The 22321-nt window shown below is 36.3% G+C and overlaps 1 protein-coding gene and 1 pseudogene across 2 annotated transcripts in view; both read right to left on the bottom strand.

The window, feature by feature from the left end:
• Positions 6843 to 20997, bottom strand: LOC107646790 (annotated as a pseudogene).
• LOC110263300 overlaps positions 20362 to 22321 on the bottom strand; it is a 3444-nt gene continuing 1484 nt past the window's right edge. Inside the window, exon 2 of one of the 2 annotated variants that reach the window (XM_021104428.1) lies at positions 20362 to 22219. In XM_021104428.1, coding sequence (XP_020960087.1) covers positions 21861 to 22219 — 359 coding nt within the window. In that variant the 3' untranslated portion in view covers positions 20362 to 21860. The remainder of the gene's footprint in view (positions 22220 to 22321) is intronic. The other variant, XM_021104429.1, reaches the window with a different exon arrangement.

Genomic DNA, 22321 nt, shown 5'->3' with positions numbered 1-22321 from the left:
TTTTATCAAATTTTCTTACATTTATTCATTGAAATAGCATAGTTTTTGTAAACTCTCCCTAAATTGTGCTTAAGAGTAAAAACATTTTTTTTAGGCCTAAAAATTGATAAATTTAATTCACTTTAATTCTATTCGGTACCTTGATAGTTAAGTGATTTCAGGTTTAGAAGGCATGGATTGAAGGAATGAAGAAAAAGCATGTAAAAGTGGAGAATTCATGAAGAAATGAAGTTTTGGAAATCTGCCATGCGAGGCGTACGCGTGACCAAAATTCGTCAAGCGACGCGTACGCGTGACCCATGCGTACGCGTGACAAGCAGCACGTGACCTCATTAATGAAACACGCTGGGGGCAATTTATGGACTTGCTGGAGCCCAATCCAACTCATTTCTGAAGCTATTTGAGGCAAAAATCAAGAGGAAACAAGGGGAGAGCAATTAGGATAGTTTAGTAACATGCTTTAGGTTATATTCTAGAGAGAGAAGCTCTCCCTTCTCTCTAGAATTAGGGTAGATTAGATTAAATTTCTCTTAGGTTTAGCCTTTAATTATTCCTTTGATTTAGTTTCCTTGCAATTTATTATTCTTACATCTTTACTCTTCTAGTTTTACTTTTCATATCCTTTATTTTGTTGCCTTTATATTTATGACACTTTGTTGCTTTTAATTTCAATTAATGCAATTTATGTTTTATGTTTGTTAATGTTAAATGAATTGTTATTGTTATTTTCTTGCATTGGGTAGTTATAGAATTTATATTCTTGCACTTTTATCATGCTTGCATTTTATGCCTTCCAAGTGTTTGATAAAATGATTGGTTGGATTTTAGTGTAGATTTTTGTGTTCTTGGCTTGGGTTGCTAACTTGGGTAACCTTGAGTTACTAATGTTCAAGTGATTGATAATTTGTTTCCGGTGACTCTAGTCTCTCACTAAATTAATTAGTGAGTTGGCAAGGACTTATAGATTAGGATCAATTAAGCTCACTTGACTTTCCTCTAATTTTGGGGACGACAAAGTGGAAATGATCCTTGTAATTATCATGTTGTGTTAGTAACAAGGATAGTGATCCTTACCTATCAACCCTTACCAAGACCCTTTTTACCTTTTGAGTTTCCTTTCCCTTCTTAGTTAATTGCCATTTACTTTCTTGTTATTTACATTTCTTGTCAATTGCTACCTCACCCCCGATTTCCTTCATAGCTAATAATTGAGCACTTGATTGCAATTCCTAGGAAAAACGACCCAGAATTAATACTCCCGGTTATTTTGATTTGTATTGTGACAACTTTTTAAACTTTGATTGAGGATTAATTGTTGGTTTAGATTATGCTTGCAACGAAATTCCTTTGAGAAATTCTAGACCGACGATTTCCTTCTATCAAGTTTTTGTGTTGTTACCAGAAAATTGCAATGTGTGCTTGTTTTTGGTTGTTGCCCATATGTGAATATTGTGAATTTGTATGCTTTTTGTCTCTTTGTTAGTTCTTGCTAATTTTAGGAGTTGTTTTCTTTGTTTCTTACTAGCTTTTGTTTTTGTTTTCTCTTTTCTACTATGAATTCTCACCCTTTTGACTATGAGTTTGGTCCTAACTATGTTGTAGGGAATGGAAATTACAATGAGAGCATGCATCAAGGATGGAAAAATCAAAGGTGGGAGGAGCCCCAAGCATATGATCAACCTTCATGGCAACAACCTCCTCCAATGCACTATGAGCAAGAACCATTCTATGATGCCTACCAATCCAAAGGATATGGTAGACCTCCTTATCATTATCAACCACAACCACTATATGCTTATGAACCTCCTCCTCAACATTGTTTTCAACAACCATACTCACAAGCCTCATACAACCAGATACCTCCATATGACCCTAACCCATATCCACCATACCAACCACCTTATGAGCCATATGAACCATACATAGAACCACCACAATTCCAACACAATTACTCCCAAGAACCACCTCCATATACACCACCTCACTACCTTTACCAAGATTAACCACCTCCCATATATGAAAACTTTCAACCACATGATGAATTCTCCTTTCCGCCACAACTCTCCATGGAAGAATATCCATATCCGTCGATCCAAGAGCAATATGATTCTACTTATGTTAGCCAAGTGGAACAAGAGTCAAGGGATCGTCTCATGGAAGCGATGGATAGGCTTAAAGCAATCTTAGTTCAAAAAGGAGCAAGAGGAAGTCCAAAAGAGACATGAAGAAATCATGGCTAACCTTGCCAAGATTAAAGCCAACTTAGACTCATGGGAGTCATGCCACAAATAAAGCACTTCCACGGATGAATGTGGAGAATCAACTGAAGAGCGGAGTATGAGAAAGAGATTAGAGACTCTGGTGAAAACAAAGAGTGGTATTTTGTACTAGAGCAAGTGGAGAAAGCCAAAATTATTGAAGAAGAGGAAGTGGTTGAAGATTTAGGAGATGCCAAACCTCCATAGGAATCTAGAATTGTAGAGCATTCCTCCAAGAAGCTTGAAATTGAGGACATAGAGGACCATGCACAACCTCCAACATATGACATGAGCATTGAGGAAGGTGTACAAGAGGTTGGTGAACAAGGAATTGAAATTGAAGACGCTTGCCAAGAGGTGAAGGTAGTCAAAGAAGAGCACAAGGGAGTGGAACTTGCAAGCACCTTGCCAAAGCCGGTTGGAGTCTCTCTCACTAAGCAACCATCCATCTTATAATTTGAGTGGGTAAAACTCATATCCTTAAACTTTTTATCCCACTTGAATCTGGCTTAGTTAAAACAGATGGTTAACTTAGAGCTCTTTGTGGAGTGAAGAGTAAGAGAGAGTTGTGTAGTGGTTGGAAATATAATCCTAGGTTCATTGTGGTTGAAAGCTCAAAGTTGAATTGCAAAGGTCAAAATCATGCTAAATTGAATGGGTCTAGAAGGAGAGTTTGGTACTTAAAGGAGAATTCTAAGAACTTGCCACCCGAATGGAATAATGATGATCAACTTGAAGACGGGTGTAGAAACAAGATATAGGATCCCAGAATATATGAAGATCAACTTTGGGAGCCCTTAGCTTGTGTGGAACTTCATCAAAGCTTGGTGTTATTGATTTTGAACTTTGGAGCTTATTGGAAGTTCAAGCATTGGTGGGAATTTAAGGAAGAGTACAAGCACAAGCCACCATGACAAGGGGCTTCCCAAATGTCCATCTTAAGGACTTAAAATAAAAGTTCTAGGTGGGAGACACTCCACCATGGTAACATATTTTCACTTTTCTCTTTTGTATATATTTGTAAATAAGTTTATTTTTATGTTTAGCTTAGTTTGTTGAGTTTATTTGGTAGTCTAGTGTCTTCAATAAGCTTTGGTGGTGTTTAGATGACTGTTTGGATGTTTGGAATGCTTGGTTTGGTGCTAGAACTTGAAAAATTTTGAAAAACAGAGCACCATGTCACGCATACGCGTGACCCACGTGTACGCGTGATCCTCTGAAAATGAGCGTGCCAGGATCGTGCGTGGACTGTGCCATCACATGGTCCGGACAGTGAGTTGTGCACGTAGTGCGCGGGAACCATGCGTCTAGCGCAATTTCTTCCCATGCGTATGCGTGACCCATGCGTACGCGTCGCACCCTATTCCCTCTCCTCACGCCTACGTGTGCCAGACGCGCACGAGTCGAATTCCATTCTTCCAACCCACGCTTACGCGTGACCCCTCGCGGACGCGTGGGCACCCTTGTTTCACCCACCTTCTTTTCTTCTATTCTCTCCATTTCTTTTTTTCTTTTCTCTTCTCCTATCTTCTTCCCTTCAACCATCATCCACCACCATCATTCATCATTCACCACCACCATTTACTATTCCATTTCTTAGTTAGTTAGTTTAATTTTCTATTTTAGTAGATTAAGTTGTTAGTTTAGGTTATATTTTCATGCTAAGTGTTGGATTATTCATCTTGTTTGCTGTTTATTGCTACTGATTACTGATAAAATGCTATTCTAGTATCATTGTTGTGAATATTCATTGTTGGATTTTTTGTTGAGGTTATATTTTGTTGCTTGGTATTATATTGTTTATGCTTAATTTTATGCATACAAAGTACTTGTGAATTGCCTTCAAGGGACTCTAAATGCTTTGAATTGCATGATTTGACCACCATGTGATTTGAATTCTTTACTTTGACTAGGCAATTTTTTATGTTGGATGTTGTGCATTTATCTTAATGCATTGTGTTGCTTGATCATTTGCATCCATATGTTATGCTCTAATGACATGTTGACCATTAATTGTTTAACTATGTGCTCTACACATACTTGAAACTAGTCATTTTAGCATAATACTTCAATTGTGAAATCGGATTGTAAGCTTACCTAGGGACATCTTTTTGAAATTCTCAAGCTCTATGGATCATGCTTGCTATGTGATCGATTTTCACTTCTATTTCTTTTCCTAAATTGCATAGCACCCATGTCTTTCACTTTCTATGTCACTCATGTGATGCGAACTAAACTTCAAAGTATATCATTGATTGATGTGTGAATTTCATATTTCACTTGGTTTATTGAATTACCTTGCACATCAATCATTGTCCATTCATCATCCATTTCACATTTACTTTATTATAGCTTAAATGCTTCTATACTTCTTTATTACTTGTTTGTTTGTCTTAACCAACAAGTTTCCTTAAAGCATTTCAAGCACACTAGAATGAGTGAAGTGCATACTTCTTTTGTGTAATTGTAATATAGCTTTTCATGCTAGTGTGTGTGTTCTAAACCGAGCGCAATTTAGAATTCACACGCTTATTTTCATCAATGTCACACACTCATTACTTCGCTTCATTTTAGTGATTCTTACATCATTCTAACAATATATACTTCCTTGCTTTTGTATTTACTTATATTTCTATCCTGTTTTCTATTTTCAGGATAAGTCACTATAAGCAAAAAGGGAAGCGGAAGAAAGAACACGCAGCAGCCGGTTGATCCACCAGCTGGAGGTGGCAATCCAGAAAGTCGCCGTACCCCCTTGCTCATCTTTGAATGCACCGAGTATGGTACAAACTTTTAAGTGTGGGGAGGTCGTCTGACCGATGGGCCATTTTTGGGTGACCTTGAGTTACTAATGTCCAAGTGATTGATAATTTGTTTCCATTGACTCTAGTCTCTCACTAAATTAATAAGTGAGTTAGCTAGGACTTATGGATTAGGATCAATAAAGCCCATTTGACTTTCCTCTAACACTGGGGATGACAAAGTGAGATTGATCCTTGTAATTATCATGTTGTGGTTAGTAACAAGGATAGAAATCCCTAACCATCAACCCTTGTCAAGACCTTTTTATCATTTGAATTTCCTTTCCTTTATTAGTTAATTATCATTTACTTTCTTGCTATTTACATTTCTTGTTATTGTGACCAAAACCCCCCAATTTTCTCATAGCTAATAATTGAGCACTCGATTGCAATTCCTCAATTCAGTGTCGCAAAGTATAGTCCCAACCGACAAGATATCCCTAATCAAAGTTTGTAAGAGGATGTCACAACAATGAAATCAATAACCAGGAGTAAAATCTCGGGTCATTCTTCCAAGGACTTGCACTAGAATGCACATTGTTGGTTAGGAATTTTGGGATTTTAGGTTGCTTGCAGAGGAAGTAAAATGACAAATATATAAAAGCAACAAACAACTAACAATTAAATTGAGATATCTAGAAATAACAATCAAGAATTAACTAACTAACAAGCATGCAACTACAACTAAAAGCATATAAGAATAAGAGATATGAAATTAGAATGAGAAAACTAGGAATTCCAAACTAGTAAAAGTGAGTGACAATCAATCAATATAAAGGTCTTGGCTAGGGGAGAGAATCGGAGTTCCTATCATTATTATCATCAATTGTGATGAGAATTGTCTATTGCTTCTACTTAGTTATCCTCTAGCAAATAAAGAAAAGTCAAGTGGGTACAATTAACTTGAGTTCACAAGTCCAAGTCAACTCCTAGTGAAAGACTAGCTTTAGTGAAGTTCATGCTAACTAGCAACTTCCAATATCCAATCAACCATAGACTTTGACAATTCAAGAGTTTCTAATACTCAACCCCAAAGCCAAGAGTAGAAATCTACTCCATAATCATAAAAGGCGTTTTCACAAACACCTTATATGCACTAAAGGACACTACTACATAATTGACACTACTAACATTTAAAAAAATGTTACCAAATCATATTAAAATGTTACCTATATATATTAGTAATATTTTAACAAATGTTAAATATACCCTATGTTACTAAAGAGTTTTACTAACATTTTTCTAAAGATTTAATAATATTTAGTAAAAATATTATGATAGATCTTCTATAGTAATATTATGAGAAATGTTACAATAGACTTTCCTTGGTAACACTTAAAAAAATATTACAATAGATATATTTTGTAACACTTAGAAAAATGTTACCATAGATAACTTTTTGTAACACTTAAAGAATGTTACAATAGATATTTTATGTAATACTTAGAAAAATGTTACTATAGATATTTTTTTGTAACACTTAAAAAAATGTTACCATAAGTATTTTTTGTAACACTTTAGAAATGTTACAAAAGATCTTTAGTAACATTTTTAGTTATATTATACTATTTTTTATTTTATTACTACAACATGGAAATATTTCATTAAATTCACAAATTCACAAAATAAAATTTTTATAACATCTTTCATTAATCAATAATCATCGTACAAATTTGCTTCGTGATGCAAATAAAATGAGGAAAAAAATACTTATAACACTTAAACTCTATGAACATTCCATATAAAAAACCAGTATAAGTATAGCTACAGCAACAAAATATAGCTACAGCAACCTTGAGTTGCTGGTCACTGAACTCATTCCACAAAAAAATATAGCTACAGCAACAATGATCAAGCAGATAATCCCTCCAATACTATGACCATATCTGTCCTTGAATGCCACATAAAATATTTGAGCAATGGCATATCCACCAGCATCATTGTCTTTACTTAATAGGTAAGGGATGTTAGTAACTGCAAAGGTAATTCCTAATATGTAGCATAATCTAAGAATAATAGATATTCCCACAGCACTGATAATTCCTTTTGGTCCATTTTTATCAGCTTCCTTGGTTTCTTCTGTTTGAAAATTAAGCTAAATCCTTCAATAACTTGACTGAAATTATGTTACAAAGGAAAAGTAGAAATGAAGAGAAAAGATGTACCATATGAGCTGATGCATCATATTCAGATAGAGAATATTGAGCCATAAGAAGTCCCACCAGAAATATGTAGGGACTGCTACTGATTCCGACACCATTATCAGTATTGAAATGAGTGAAAACAAACTTAACACTAGCCCTTTAGGTTGCAACAATCGGAATCAGAATCATAAGCACAAAAACACCTGAAAACTTTACCTCCAATTAGACTCTCAAAATGCTTTAATTTTTCCATGTGAAATGAACTTAGAAATGATAAACATAAATAAAAAAGAATAAGTTTTCATACCTATTACATTCCAAATAGAAGCAAATTATCCAAAGAATGATAGCAATGAGATAGGAAGGGTGTTCAATATACCGTGGAGGAGCAAAATTCCACCATGGATAGCAATAACTACATATTTAGATGCTTCATATCCACCTCCATTTTTTCACCAGTGCTAAGCAGAACAATGACCTGAATTAGTTGTGCTAATGAGAAATCTACACTTGTTGTCTAGAATACTCGAATTCTCAAGAATACCTGACCAATAATATTAAACCTGCATTGAAAAACAAACCAGACAGAACACTTGTTAGAGAAATAACAACTGTTAGAAAGGTCCATTAAAGGAAAACAATGCAAAATGAAAGAACTGGTTACAATACCAGCCAGTGATCCAAGAAGCAAAAGGTGCCCAAGTTGGGCCAGCAAGCTTAGCACTCCAATAGTAGAGACCACCAGAAGTTGGATAAGCTGAACAAATCTCATCCACTGATAAAGCAACAAACATGGTGAAAAAACCAGCAATAAGCCACCCATAGATCATTGAAAAAGGTCCACCATAGTTCAAGCCAATGTTGTAAAGTGTGGTTACTCCGGTCAGGATCGATATAATAGAAAATGAGAATGCAAAATTTGAGATAGCCCTGCAAAATAGTGTATGCTTGAGTGTGCAATAAATATAAAGACTGAACTATAAATTTCTGATCTCATTTTACTAAAGATACTGCACAGTTTAAGTATTTAACAACCACATCTTAGAAAATAGCAAGACACCACAAATGTCATTAATTAAAAAAATTACATATGAAGACGCAGAAAATCACAAGATAAAAAAACTAGCAGAACAAACCTTACCAGAATTGACAACAACCAGTGACGGGTAGCGTGCAGTGAGGGCGAGCAAGAGAAGAATGAGACTAGAACAGGTGAAATGGAGTGAGGGGAAGCAGAATGAGACCAGAAGACTGAAAAAGACAATGAAGATGGCGAGCCAAGAGTGAGTGATTGTGGGGGTCAGCAAAGAAAAAAAATACAGAACTTTCAACAAAGAAGCGAGAATTAGAAGAAACGTTGAAAAATGGTAACCAAGATATGAAGGGGAAAATTGAACTAACATTATCAAATTCAATTAATATACGAGAGTGTATACTTCTAGAACTTAGAACCATCAAAGATTCACCATCTTTCTAGTTTACTGAAAATGCTAATTGTTACTTCTTGGATTTTTTTAGTGTTCTACACAAAAGATGTATATTTGACTATTTAATTAAAAAAATACCACACATAAATTACAACTATAGCATAATCATAAGCTGTAATACTCACTGGGCAGGCTGGGGTATTGTAGCAAATGGAGCATTAGGTGCTGTTGCCACTTTCTCTCTAAGACCCTAAACATTTCAAACACATAAGTGTGAAAATTTTAGTTATACAAAATGATTTTCTTGTTCTTTATTATTATAAACAAGTCTAAAACATTGAAACGTACCCTATGATCATATTAGAATAATGCTACTCTTCTTCTGCAAGCAATTTTTTGGAACAAAATAAAAAATAAATCGGAACAAGCATGAAACGAAAAAGTAGCAAATCATCACCTTAATTCTTAAGAGATGTACAAGAATATAACAAATAAAAAGTTTAGCAATCAGAAAAATTCCAGTAGGTAAGATGATTAGTCCTCCTTTCTTCACCTACCACTAGGTATTGACGGAGAACAATGAAAAATAACAGAAAATTGCCCCTACCACTTCCAGCAACACAATAGCGGATCTCCTCGTCGGTGTGAAGATGCTCTTCAAAGAAGCTTTTGATCTTCTCTTCATAGTTTGGCAATTTCTCTGGGCAGACCTCACAGACATCTTGCAGGAAATGTGCCTCAAGTCAATCTGTAAAAGAGGCACGCATTAACATACAGCAAGAATTTTCATAAAGTGATGTTTTTGCATTTTATTCATTCTTATTTGCATATAGTTATTTGTTTTGAGTTTAGGAGTTACTTCTAAATGAGAGTGTGGCACATGAAATTGTGGAAATGAACATTGGCATAACAAAACCATGTAGGAGTAACCGCATTCTTCACGAATCTTTTTCAACTCTGAATTTATTTCATAGTTATCAGCATCTAACCTCTAGCTAAGCACTCCAAGTTTTGGAATGTTAACATAATAAAGCCAAATATGTGAGTGCAAACAGTGTTACCATAAAAGTCCTCAATGACACAACTATAACTGGTAGCCTACCACCAAATATGTGAAGAGTTTGATGCAGTATCCTCTAACTCACTAATGATATTAAGAATTGATTATTTATATATAAGTTTTTAGTAAAATAAATAATGCTATGTCCTTTAGCTTAACCTGTTGTGTGTTTTTAGTATTTCTATTCATTAATAGTGATCCAAAATATGTTAATCTAAATACATATAAATTAAAAATTTTGTGGAAAAAATATATACTTGGTTAACCGCAGGAGGAATTGTAGCGAAAGAAAGGAGATGTTCAAGTTTGTTGATAGAAAAATTGCTGACTCTAATTGATTTTGCAAGGGCCAATTTGTGACATTGTTCCAGTGAAGTCCAGACTCCCTTTAAGTCAAATGGCACCAAGTCATTTTGATCATGATAAGAGACTTTAAATAATCCGAGCTTGGCACTCATTGGCCAATGAATCAAGTAGAGATCTAAGTATTCTAATCCAAGATTCCTGCATATGAATTACCACAAGTCCATAAGTTATTCATTCGCTACCACAACCATCCCATCTACATCCATGAAAGGCAAAAGAAGCAAAATAGAACATTCAGAATGGCAATGACAATCCCCGGTCTCATGAAACATTTTCAACATGAAATAAACAAAACCAACAAACAACCATCGCCCCTAAAGCTCAATTTCAATATGAAATCAATTCAGCCGTGTCCTTAATCACATAGAGAAATCACATACTAACATATAAAAATGGGAATCAACCCTTCCACACTAAAATGCACGAAGCATCCAAAAATCAAACAGCATACAATCTATGGCTTCTAATTTCGATCCACTGCCGCAATAGTGATTCCAGACGGCAATTAACTAAAATTTCGTCGGAATTTAATTCAAGACTAATTAATAGCAACTAAACAATATTGATCAAAACTATATGGAGATAACTTTATCATCATGTTGTAAACAAAACCAAAAAAAAAAAAGAAAAACAAGTAATTGAACTAGCTGATGAGAGTTCACTGGCAATAATGATAATCTAAATTATCCAAAACACAAAACAAAGTCGAAATACTTCCTTATATCAAAAATTAAAACGCACAATAGTCTCAAACATTAAAATTTGGAATTCAAAAAAAGAGAAACCTCTCTCTCTTCTCAGAAGCTATTCTTTTCAATCCAGAGGCACTTCGACATCACCATCAGTAATCTCCTCCTACACATCGACGGTGATAATGATGATAGCTAACGCGGTAAGTATTGGCAACAACAACGAGCAGCGATAATTCAGATCTGGATCGAAATCAGCAACAATTGAGAAATTAAAGAACTTCGTGAATAGAAAAAAATTAAAGAAGAGAGAAAATCCTTACCGCAGTGGAGAGTGAAATCGAGAATTTGAATCTGAATGCAAGAAATGATTGAGGTCTCAAGAGGAGCGAGATAAGGTTTACAGCATTTTTCCAACGTGAGAACGATTGTGAATGGTTTCTATCTACCCTTCAGATTTGTTTATTTGGGAATTAGGAGTGACTTTTAATTAACAATAGGTAACATTTTTTGGGAAGTTTTTTAAAAACTAAATATATTTGCTAACATTTATAAATAAATGTTACTTAATATTGAATTTTATGACCATTACTAACACTTTGACAAATGTTAAAAGAGAAATGTTACTAAATCTTCAAAATGTAGTAGTGGAAAAACATTATAAAACTGAGAAATAAACTCAAATCAAAGCTACCCACTAACAATAATTGCTAATAACAAACCAAATAACAACAATGAGCATGAAAGAAAACTCAATGTATTAATAAAAAGTAATTCCAACAAGATCCAAATTCAAATCTCAAAATAGCTAGTATGGCAAAAGTACTACGTGAAATTAAAGAGTAGAAACTACAATCAAAACAACAAGAAATGAAGTTAAAAAGATCTAATCCGAGAATTCAAGTGACAAAGAGCAAGAAACCCTAAAACCTAGAGAGAAGTGAGAAGTTCTCTCTCTAGAAAAACAAAGAAAAAAACTAGCTAAAATTAAGTCTAATTGTGTGTATGCTTGATTGCCCCCTTTCCCCCATTAATTCTTGGCCTTTTCCCATTCAGAATCAAGTTGGATTTGGGCGTAGAGCCTCTCAGAATTTTCCATTCATGATTTCCGTAAATGAGTCACGTGTTGAGATTCATGCGTACGCGTCGGTCACGCGTGCGCGTCGGATGAGCCCTTCGCAAGTCACGCTTACGCGTAAGGTCACGCATACGTGTCATCTGAATTTCGCAATTGTCACGCGTCTGCGTCCTCCATGCGTGCGCGTAGGAACCAGCTTCTCCAAATCTCTATTCTTCATGTTCCTTCCATTTTTGCATGCTTCCTTTCCATGCTCTAAGCCATTCTTGCCCTATAGATCCTGAAATCATTTAATAAACGCATCACGGTATAGAACGGTGATAGGAGATGATTAAAATTTAGCATTTTTAAGGCCTAAAAAGCATGTTTTGAACTATGAAGCATAATTAGGAAGGAATCATAAAAACATGCAATTTATATGAATAAGTGTGAAAAACATTGATGAAACCTGCCAAAATTAACACAAGATAAACCCTAAAATTAGGATTTATCAACGATCTGCAAGAAGGACAAGTATGTTATTTTTAATTATTTCACATTTTTGTTTAGCCATATTATTATCTGGTGTGTAATCCTCTGTTAATTTCAATGTGTTCAGTTTGTTTGGGAGGCTTATGCAGTTGATCGCATTGAGGCAGGCATGATTCCGGCTGACATCCACCACCACTCGGTTATTTGGAGCGCAACGGTGCCGCTGATATCCTTTGAATGCATTGAGTGGCATGCGTCTGATAGGTTAAGGAAGTAGTTTGGATTGAGTCAGGGCGTCCCTCATCAAGAGCGGGACCTAGGTGTAGCACACGGTAAGGTACTGACTGGACCTAAAAATCAAGATTGGTCCGATGTACACTCATTATGGGTGATGCAATGGACGAATCAGTATAGTGACATTCTTGCTAACAAGTTCATAAAGTTCATACAATAACATCATAAAGACAATGCAACAAATGCATCAACAGTTCTATTGGGTGGCTGGATCTGCACTTGCACCACCACATTAACGACATCTGCTACGGTTGTGGGCCTCGGCCCCGCATTGTTTACAGCGCCTTGGTGCGCGCAACATCCGAGTGTCCATCTCATTCAAGAAGCGGGTCATTTTTGGCCGACCTTTGGCAACCTGTCTGAGAAATGGATTGCCTACGAATCGAGGTCCACTATAAACAGGTGACAGAGGAAAAATGTCAGTAAAGAATTTCACAAAAATATCGCGTTGCAAGTATAGTTCCAAACCGATAATTAAACCTCAATCAACATTTAGATTGTTTGTCATGAATACAAACCTAATAAAAATAACCGAAGTATTCAAACCTCGTGTCATCTCTCAAGGAATTGCAGGGAAGTGTAGTTTATTATTGGTTATGGGAAAGTATATTTTGGGGGGTTTTGAAATAAGGAACAAGAAAATATAGATTGCAAGAAAAATAAACAAATAACTAAGAAAGCTCTTAGGAAGGATTGAGAATTAGAAGTCCTATCCTCATTATCATCGTCAATTGTGATGGTAAATGTGAATTGCCTTCACTTAGTTAACCTCTAACCAATGGAGGAATTGCATACAATCAACTTGAGTTTACAAGTCCTAGTCAATAAATTGTGAGAGACTAGATTTAGTGAAGTTCAAACTAATCGGCAATCTTCAATTACCATTCAACAAGAAACTTTGACAATTCAAGAGTCTCTAATTAATCAATCCAAGTCAAGAACAAAAAAAAACCTAATTTAAAATCCACCTGAGTATTTTATCAAACACTTGGAAGGCACAAAGTAAAAGCATAGAGAATTAATAAGAGATAATAAAATCTAAGATACCCGATTGCAAGACAACAATAACCAATAATTAAAGAAAGAACAATAACATAAAAATATAAATTGCATTAATCTAAATCAAAGGGAGCAAGAGTGCATCAACAATGAAGTAAACAAACAGAAGCAATAATAAATAAACTAAAAGAAGTAAGATGCTAGAACAAACAAGAGTAAAGGAAAACTAAATTAAAGCAAGGTGAAAATCTGAATCTAAGAAGAAATAAGACTAAAAATCCTAAAACCTAGAGAAAGGAGAGAGCCTCTCTCTCTGTAGAAAACTATATCTAAAACCTAAAGTGTGAATGAATGAAAAGTGATTGAATGATGGATCCCCTATTCGTCCCACTTTGTAGCCTCTAACCTTCATTTTCGGGCTTGAAACTGGGCCAAAAGCAGCCCGAATTTGCCCCCAGCAAATTTTGTTAATTGTAGCACGTGACGCTCGTCACGCGTATGCGTCAGCCACACGTACGCGTCGCTGGACTTTTCACTGGCCACGCGTAGGCGTCAGCCACGCGTGCGCATCATTTGTCTGCTGCACCAGTCACGCGTACGCGTCATCTATGCATGCGCGTCGCTACCAAATTCTGAAATCCTTAATTTCTTGTGTTCCTTCCTTTTTTGCATGCTTCTTTTCCATCCTCCAAGCCATTCTTGCCCTTTAAACCCTGAAAACACTTAACAAACATATCACGGCATCGAATAGTAATAAGAGAGGATTAAAATTAGCAAATTTAATGCCAAAGAAACATGTTTTCAATCATAGCACAAAATTAGGAAGGAAACCTAAAAACATGTAATTTATATGGATAAGTATGAGAATAGTTGATAAAATCCACTCAATTCAATACAAAATAAACCGTAAAATAGTGGTTTATCAATCTCTTCACACTTAAACATTAGCATGTCCTCATGCTAAGCTCAAGAGAACCAAAAGAGTGAAGAGGGATGGTAGGACTTATGCAATGCAACCTATCTATATGAATGCAACTACATGCTAAATGCTTCTACCTACTTTGTTAAAAGTAAATAAATCTTTCAAGAACAAATACGAACTGGATCTCACTAATTCCAATCATAAAATGAAGTACAAATAGTCTTGCAAGAAGAAAGCTCAGGAAAGCCGGGAACAAAGAATCGAGCATCGAACCCTCACCGGAAGTGTATACACTCTAGTCATTCTAGTGTTTAAGGTTCGATTATCTCAATTCTCTACTAATCTTGCTTTCTAAGACTTGCTCTTCTTCTACCAATCAACAAAAATTTAATGCATGAGTACACATATCAAGAGGTCTTTCTAAGGGTTGTAATGGGGTTAGGGTCAAGGTAGGAATGTATTTGGTTAAGTGGACTAAAATCTGAATCCTTGATTAACCTAAACTTTCCACCTAACCTAAGACACTCCATGTAATCAAAATACAAAACCTAACTATCGATTAACTATCTTTTCCACATATTCATGCATCCCAAATTTGAGTACAATACATATGCATTGCTACCACCATTCACTTTGGGGTCATTTTGTCCCCTTTTTATTGCTTGCTCTTTTTCTTTTCTTTTTCTCTTTTTTATTTTTTATATATATTTTTTTCTCAATGCATATGATTAAGGTAATGAATGCAAGAATATATGCCCAACTAACTTTTTCACATTTTCACAAAAATATACAATACCCAATTCCTAAACCAGATGTTTCCAAACCCAACTTCTCCACACTTAAATCATGAACACTCTCACTAGTCTAAGTTAAGCAAGGATTCAAATTAGGGACATTATTGTTTTTCGCTTAGAGTTAGTGATGAGCTAAAGTAAATAATAAATGGGGTTAAAAAGGCTCAACATTGGTTTGCAAAGGATGATGAAAAGGGTAAGGCCATATGGACATGTAAGCTCAGGGAAACAAAGACCTCAATCATATAAGTGCATGCATACATCAAACGATGGAAATATAGAATCAAGCAAGACAAAGATCACAATTTTAGAGAGAACAACACACACCGAAATAAAACATTGGTTGATAAGATGCAACCAATCAAATAGGTTCAAAAATCTCACTAGGTTTTGTGTGTTCAAGCTCTAAAACTATATTCCAAAATATAATTCTTCAAGCAAGTTCAAAAAAATTAATTCAAATTAGTGAAATGCACTAAAATAATTTCTTGGAGAAGAAATCATCACTTCAACAAAGTAGTACTTAAATGCAAGCAACTAACTATACATGCGATTTATCATGCAATGCAACAACTAAGTAACAAAGAAGAGTAAGAATTGGTGTTGAAGAAGAAAGTGGTTACCCACGGAAGTCCATCTCGACCTCCCCACACTTAAAGGTTGCACTGTCCTCGGTGCATGCAAAGAAGAACAAGGTGGATTGGGATTGCTACAACTGATGAATTCCTTCAAAAGGTTGTGCGGAGGGACTTATTTGTCGCCCCATTCGAAAGCTTTTCCTTTTCCCTCCTTGGTGGCCATCCTGAAAAGAAAGAAAAAGGAAGAAAAATAACCCACAAACAAAGATATGAAAACAAATAAAATCTAGGTGGGCTAATGCTAAATAATAATGAGGTTCTCAACTACATAGTAGCTACGACATGCAAGTGAGAAAACAATATAGGTGAATGGCATATCAATAGCGCAAGAATTGCAACAATAAGGGAGAGAGAGTGGGTCATGAAAGACAATATAAGTCCATATCAATGCACAAGGAATACAAGTGTCATAGAAGATTAGCATCGACCTATAAATAATATCACCCAACAATGTAAAACAAGTCACTAAGCACCAAAACAATGGAAGAAATATTTGACAGATGAGTAAGAAAATTTAACACCAATGTTAAAACAACAAATATAGAAAATAAAAGGGGAACAAACAACAAAGTTAAAATGCAATGAGTGCAAGTATGCAAATGTAAAAAGTAAAAGAAAAGAAAGATAAGAAAAAATAAGAAGTGCAATTTTGAAAAGTGAGAGAAGAATAAAGTAAGAAAGGAAGAAGAAAGGAAAGAGGAAAGAAGGAGAAAGGAAAAGAAGAAGCGACGCGTGGATAGCAGAATGAGGAGTTGACGCGTACGCGTCAGTCATGCATACGCGTGAAAACCAAAAAAGAGAAGGTGACGTGTACGCGTCAGTCATGCGTACGCGTGGGTGTGAATTGTGCTCCTCGCACAATACTCGTACAGTTCCAGCATAAGTCTTTGGTTTTTGTACCGGGGATGGCAGCATTCAATATGACGCGTGCACGTCGGCCATGCGCACGCGTGGGACACTTTTCTTTTCTTTTTTTTTGAACCAACAAGCTATTAAATTAATGCCAAACATTATTAAACAGGTGAAACCACAAATTAAACCAAATAAACCCAACTAAAATTGAAAATTCAACTTATTACCAATATAAATAAAAGATAAAATAGGAAGAATTTACCATGGTAGGGTATCTCCCACTTAGCACTTTTAGTTAAAGTCCTTAGGTTGGACATTTGGTGAGCTCCTTGTCATGGCGGCTTGTGCTTGTACTCATCTTGAAACTTCCACCAACACTTGGACTTCCAATAAGCTCCAACATTTCCAAGTGAATTCACCAAGCCTTGATGAAGTTCTTCACAAGCTTTGAGCTCCCAAAGTTGATTCTCTTGTATGCTAGGATCCCAAATCTTGTTTCTAGACCCGTCTTTAAGTGGATCATCATTGTTCCAACTGGGTGGCAAGCAATCTGAATTCTCAATGAAGTACCAAACTCTTCTCTTAGACCCATTCAAATAAGCACTAAACCAATCCTTACATCTAGTTCTTGAAATCTCAACCTTGATGAGTCTTGATTTGCAACTCCAACCACTAAGCATCCTTCTCTTACACTTCATTCCATAAAACCTCCTAAGTTGACCATCCGTTTCAACCTTACCATACTCAAGTGGGACAATAAAGCTAAGAGAGATAAGTTTTACCCACTCAATTGGAGGAGTAGACGACAACCTAGGTAGAGAAGTCTCCAACGATCTTGACAAAGCATATTCAACTCCCGTCCAACCTTGCCGAAGAACTTCCACCTCAATGTTGCTTTCAATTTCATCGGGATAAGGTTCTTCAAACTCAAGGGATTCACTTGTGGATGCAAATTCATCACTAGGAGGACTTGATTCATGATCATCATCACCAAGGGAACTTGCCTCTTGATCTATTCCATCCAATTCTTCATAGGGAATATGCCTTGGATGTTGTGCACCTTCTTCCTTAACCTCTTTTTCCAGTCCAATGGAGGGGAATTCAATTGTATATCGAAATTCATCAATTATTGAATCCATCTCTTGATCAACCTCCTCAAAGTCTTCAACCATGATATGCTTTGGAGGTTGTACACCCTCCTTATCATCAAATTCAAACTTCTTGGAAGGAGGCTCTATGACTTGAGGTTCCCATGGACTCTCAACATCTCCCAAGTCTTCAACCACTTCTTCCTCTTCAACAATTACAGCTTTCTCCAATTGTTCTAGTACAAAATCACATTCCTCATTTCCACCGGAGCTTCTAATCTCTCCTTCATGCTACGCTCCTCATTAAATTCTCTGCATGCGGCTATGGGAGTACTTTGAGTGTCGAAGCGTAGGGAGACTAAATTATTTACTACCTCGATCAAGGTAGCTACGAATTCTAGTGTCTTCCTTTGAGTTTCACGTTGCTCATGAAGAAGAAGGCCAAGGGTGTCATCCATTGTAGATTGGAGTGGATATGAGGGTTTGTTACTTGGGAGGAAGGATTCATGATAGAAAGGTGGTCCATCTTGATAAGGATATGGAGATGGTGTATATTGAGGTGGTGGTTCTTGGGAGTAATTGTGTTGGAATATGGGTGGTGGTAAGTATGGCTCATATGGTGGTTAGTGTGGTGCGTAAGGATTACGATCATATGAAGGTGTTTGGTAAAACGGGGCTTGTGAGTATGGTTGAAGGCTCTGTTGTGGGGAATAAGGGTCATAGGTCTATGGTGGTGGTTGTTGATCGCAAGGAGGTCCACCATAACTATCGGGTTGGTATGCATCTTGGAATGACTCTTGCTCATAGTAAGTTGGTGGAGGTTGTTGCCAAAAGAGTTGATCAAATGCTTGAGACTCCTCCCACCTTTGATTGTCCCATCCTTGATGCATGTTCTCATTGTAGCGTCCATTCCCTACAACAAAATTTGAACCAAACTCATAGCCAAGGTGGTGAGAATTCATAATAACAAGAGAAAATAAAAACAAAAGCTTAACAAGAAATAATGAAATTAAACTCCTAAAACTAGAAACAACTAACAAAGAAACAAAAGAAAAACATATTCACAATATTCACAATAACCGATAATAAGGCATGCATTTGCAATTCCTCGGCAACGGCGCCAAAACTTGACAGAGGAAAAATGTCGGTAAAGAATTTCACAAAAATATCGCGTTGTAAGTATAGTTCCAAACCGACAATTAAACCTCAATCAACGTTTAGATTGTTTGTCACGAATACAAACCCAATAAAATTAACCGAAGTATTCAAACCTCATGTCGTCTCTCAAGGAATTGCAGGGAAATGTAGTTTATTATTGGTTATGGGAAAGTATATTTTTGGGGATTTTGAAATAAGAAACAAGAAAATATAGATTGCGAGAAAAATAAACTAATAACTAAGAAAGCTTTTAGCAAGGATTGAGAATTAGAAGTCCTATCCTCATTACCATCATCAATTGTGATGGTAAATGTGAATTGCCTTCACTTAGTTAACTTCTAACCAATGGAGGAAGGTCAAGTGCATACAATCAACTTGAGTTCACAAGTCCTAGTCAACTCATAGGTGAGAAACTAGATTTAGTGAAGTTCAAGCTAACCGGCAATCTTCAATTACCATTCAACAAGAAACTTTGACAATTCAAGAGTCTCTAATTAATCAATCTAAGTCAAGAACAAAAAAACCTAATTTAAAATCCACCCGAGAATTTTATCAAACACTTGGAAGACACAAAGTAAAAGCATAGAGAATTAATAAGAGATAATAAAATCTAAGATACCCAATTGCAAGACAACAATAACCAATAATTAAAGAAAGAACAATAACATAAAAATATAAATTGCATTAATCTAAATCAAAGGGAGCAAGAGTGCATTAACAATGAAGTAAACAAACGAAAGCAATAACAAATAAACTAAAAGAAGTAAGATACTAGAACAAACACGAGTAAAGGAAAACTAAATTAAAACAAGGTGAAAATCTGAATCTAAGAAGAAATAAGACTAAAAACCCTAAAACCTAGAGAGAGGCTTCTCCTCTCTCTCTAGAAAACTACATCTAAAACCTAAAGTGTGAATGAATGAAAAGTGATTGAATGATGGATCCCCCATTCGTCCCACTCTGCAGCCTCTAATCTTCATTTTCAGGCTTGAAACTAGGCCAAAAGCAGCCCGAAATCGCCCCCAGCAAATTCTGTTAATTGCAGCACGTGACGTTCGTCACGCGTATGTGTCGCTGAACTTTTCACTGGCCATGCGTAGGCGTCAGCCACACGTGCGTGTCATTTGTCTGATGCACTAGTCACGCGTACGCGTCATCCATGAGTGCGCGTCGCTACCAAATTCTGAAATCCTTAATTTCTTGTGTTCCTTCCATTTTTGCATGCTTCTTTTCCATCCTCTAATCCATTCTTGCCTTATAAACCCTGAAAACACTTAACAAACATATCACGGCATCGAATGGTAATAAGAGAGGATTAAAATTAGCAAATTTAAGGCCAAAGAAGCATGTTTTCAATCATAGCACATAATTAGGAAGGAAACTTAAAAACATGTAATTAATATGGATAAGTATGAGAGTAGTTGATAAAATCCACTCAATTCAATACAAAATAAACTGTAAAATAGTGGTTTATCAACAGGCCACGTTGTCGGATTTCCTAGTGGCCTAAACCTAGCTCTGTATACTCTTCGAACTTGGTCCATCTTGTATACGTCATGAACATACACTTGCTAATCAAGCCGCTGATTTGCACAACAAGCAAATACATGTCGACACGAAATACGATCCACTTGGAATTCTCGGCAGTCATATCCTCTTCGACGTAGGTCTACTGCATACTCCACTCCACTCGGCATCTCACGTACCTCAAATACCTCATTCTGTCAATCAAAGTAACTAACCTGGATGTTTCCCGATGCCCGCTGATTCGCATGCAATTTATAAGTCACAAGCTCAGAGAACACATGTCCAGCATTAAAACGAGCCTCAGCCTCAGCTCTTTTCCTAGTGAATAACTCATTAAGCCTGTAAAATGTTGCCTTAACAAGTGCAGTGACTGGGAGATTATGTGCTCCTTTCAAGACCGAATTGATGCACTCCACTAGATTGGTGGTCATATGACCCCATCGGTAACCACCATCAAACGCCAAAGCATATTGTTCACGTGGGATCCAGTCTAGCTAGTTAGTGTAAGCCTCACCGCATTCGCGTAATTGCTGATAATGTATCTCATACTCGCGAACCGTTCTCGAATATCCTATAATACACAAAAGGCCTCCTTATAAAATCATGCATTATAATAGAATCTGAGACAATAACAAATTTTGTTGTATTCAAATTTACCTATGTTGACGATAAGCTTTTGTAAGTACGGATCCTTGAACTTCCTTAAGAAGTTCGACTCTATATGCATGATAGAAAACATGTGGAAAGCTCTAGGAGGAGACCAGGCTCCGTTACTCCGAGCAATAGCTGAGTTGATGGACTCATGTCGATCGGAGATAAGGCCCACACCGTCACGTGTCACCACATGCTGTTGTAAGTTACTGAGAAAAAAGTGCCACGCCTCAGATGTCTCTCCCTCCACTATCGCAAATGCAATAGGCACGATATTGTTGTTACCATCCTGAGAAACTGCAACTAACAAACAACCCTTATACTTTCTATACAAATGAGTTTCGTCTACCTACACTATTGGCTTGCAATGTCTGAATGCTCTAATACAAGGGTAATAACTCCAGAAGACTCAATGTAAAATACGAATGTCAGGAACCAAGTCATCACCCTTGTACGCAGGCATTGTTTTAAAGTGAACGACCGCTGATGGCTCTTTGTGACACATGGCCTCAAACCATATGGGCAAAGCTTCATACAAAGCTTCTCAACCGCCAAAAATTGACTCCACTACCTTCTGCTTTGCTAACCATACTTTGTGATAACTTACGGTATAGTTAAACTTTGACTATACTTCCGCAATGACTCATTTCACCTTTATAGATGGGTCAACTTCTACCAAGGGCTTAATTGCTTCTGCAATTGTGTTGGAACCCAATCTCGAATAGTCTTGAGAAATGGTTGCTCTAGTACACATGTGACTACCATTGTAGCTCCTTATTTCCCAGCAGTACTGCTTGCATATTTTACTAACCCTGATCAGCCAGTCACAACCAGCACCGTATTGTGTATATTTAGCATAGAATGTTGTTGGTTCTGACTCGTACACCCGATACTCTATGCCTCGATGAATTGTATAATCTTTCATCGCCTTAATCACTGCCTCCCTAGAAGTGAATTCCATTCCCACGATGAATTTACCATCCGCTACAACAGGAAGCTCTGCTACATTCACACCACAAAATATGTATTTTGATTAATAATTATACATTACACATATAAATATAAATAAGTAATAAAATAAATATAAATATAAATACAAATAAC

Source organism: Arachis ipaensis, chromosome B06 (genome assembly GCF_000816755.2).
Source record: "Arachis ipaensis cultivar K30076 chromosome B06, Araip1.1, whole genome shotgun sequence".
NCBI classification, from domain to species: Eukaryota; Viridiplantae; Streptophyta; class Magnoliopsida; order Fabales; family Fabaceae; genus Arachis; species Arachis ipaensis.
Note: the sequence above shows the minus strand (reverse complement) of the source record. Positions and strands in the feature narration are given on the sequence as shown.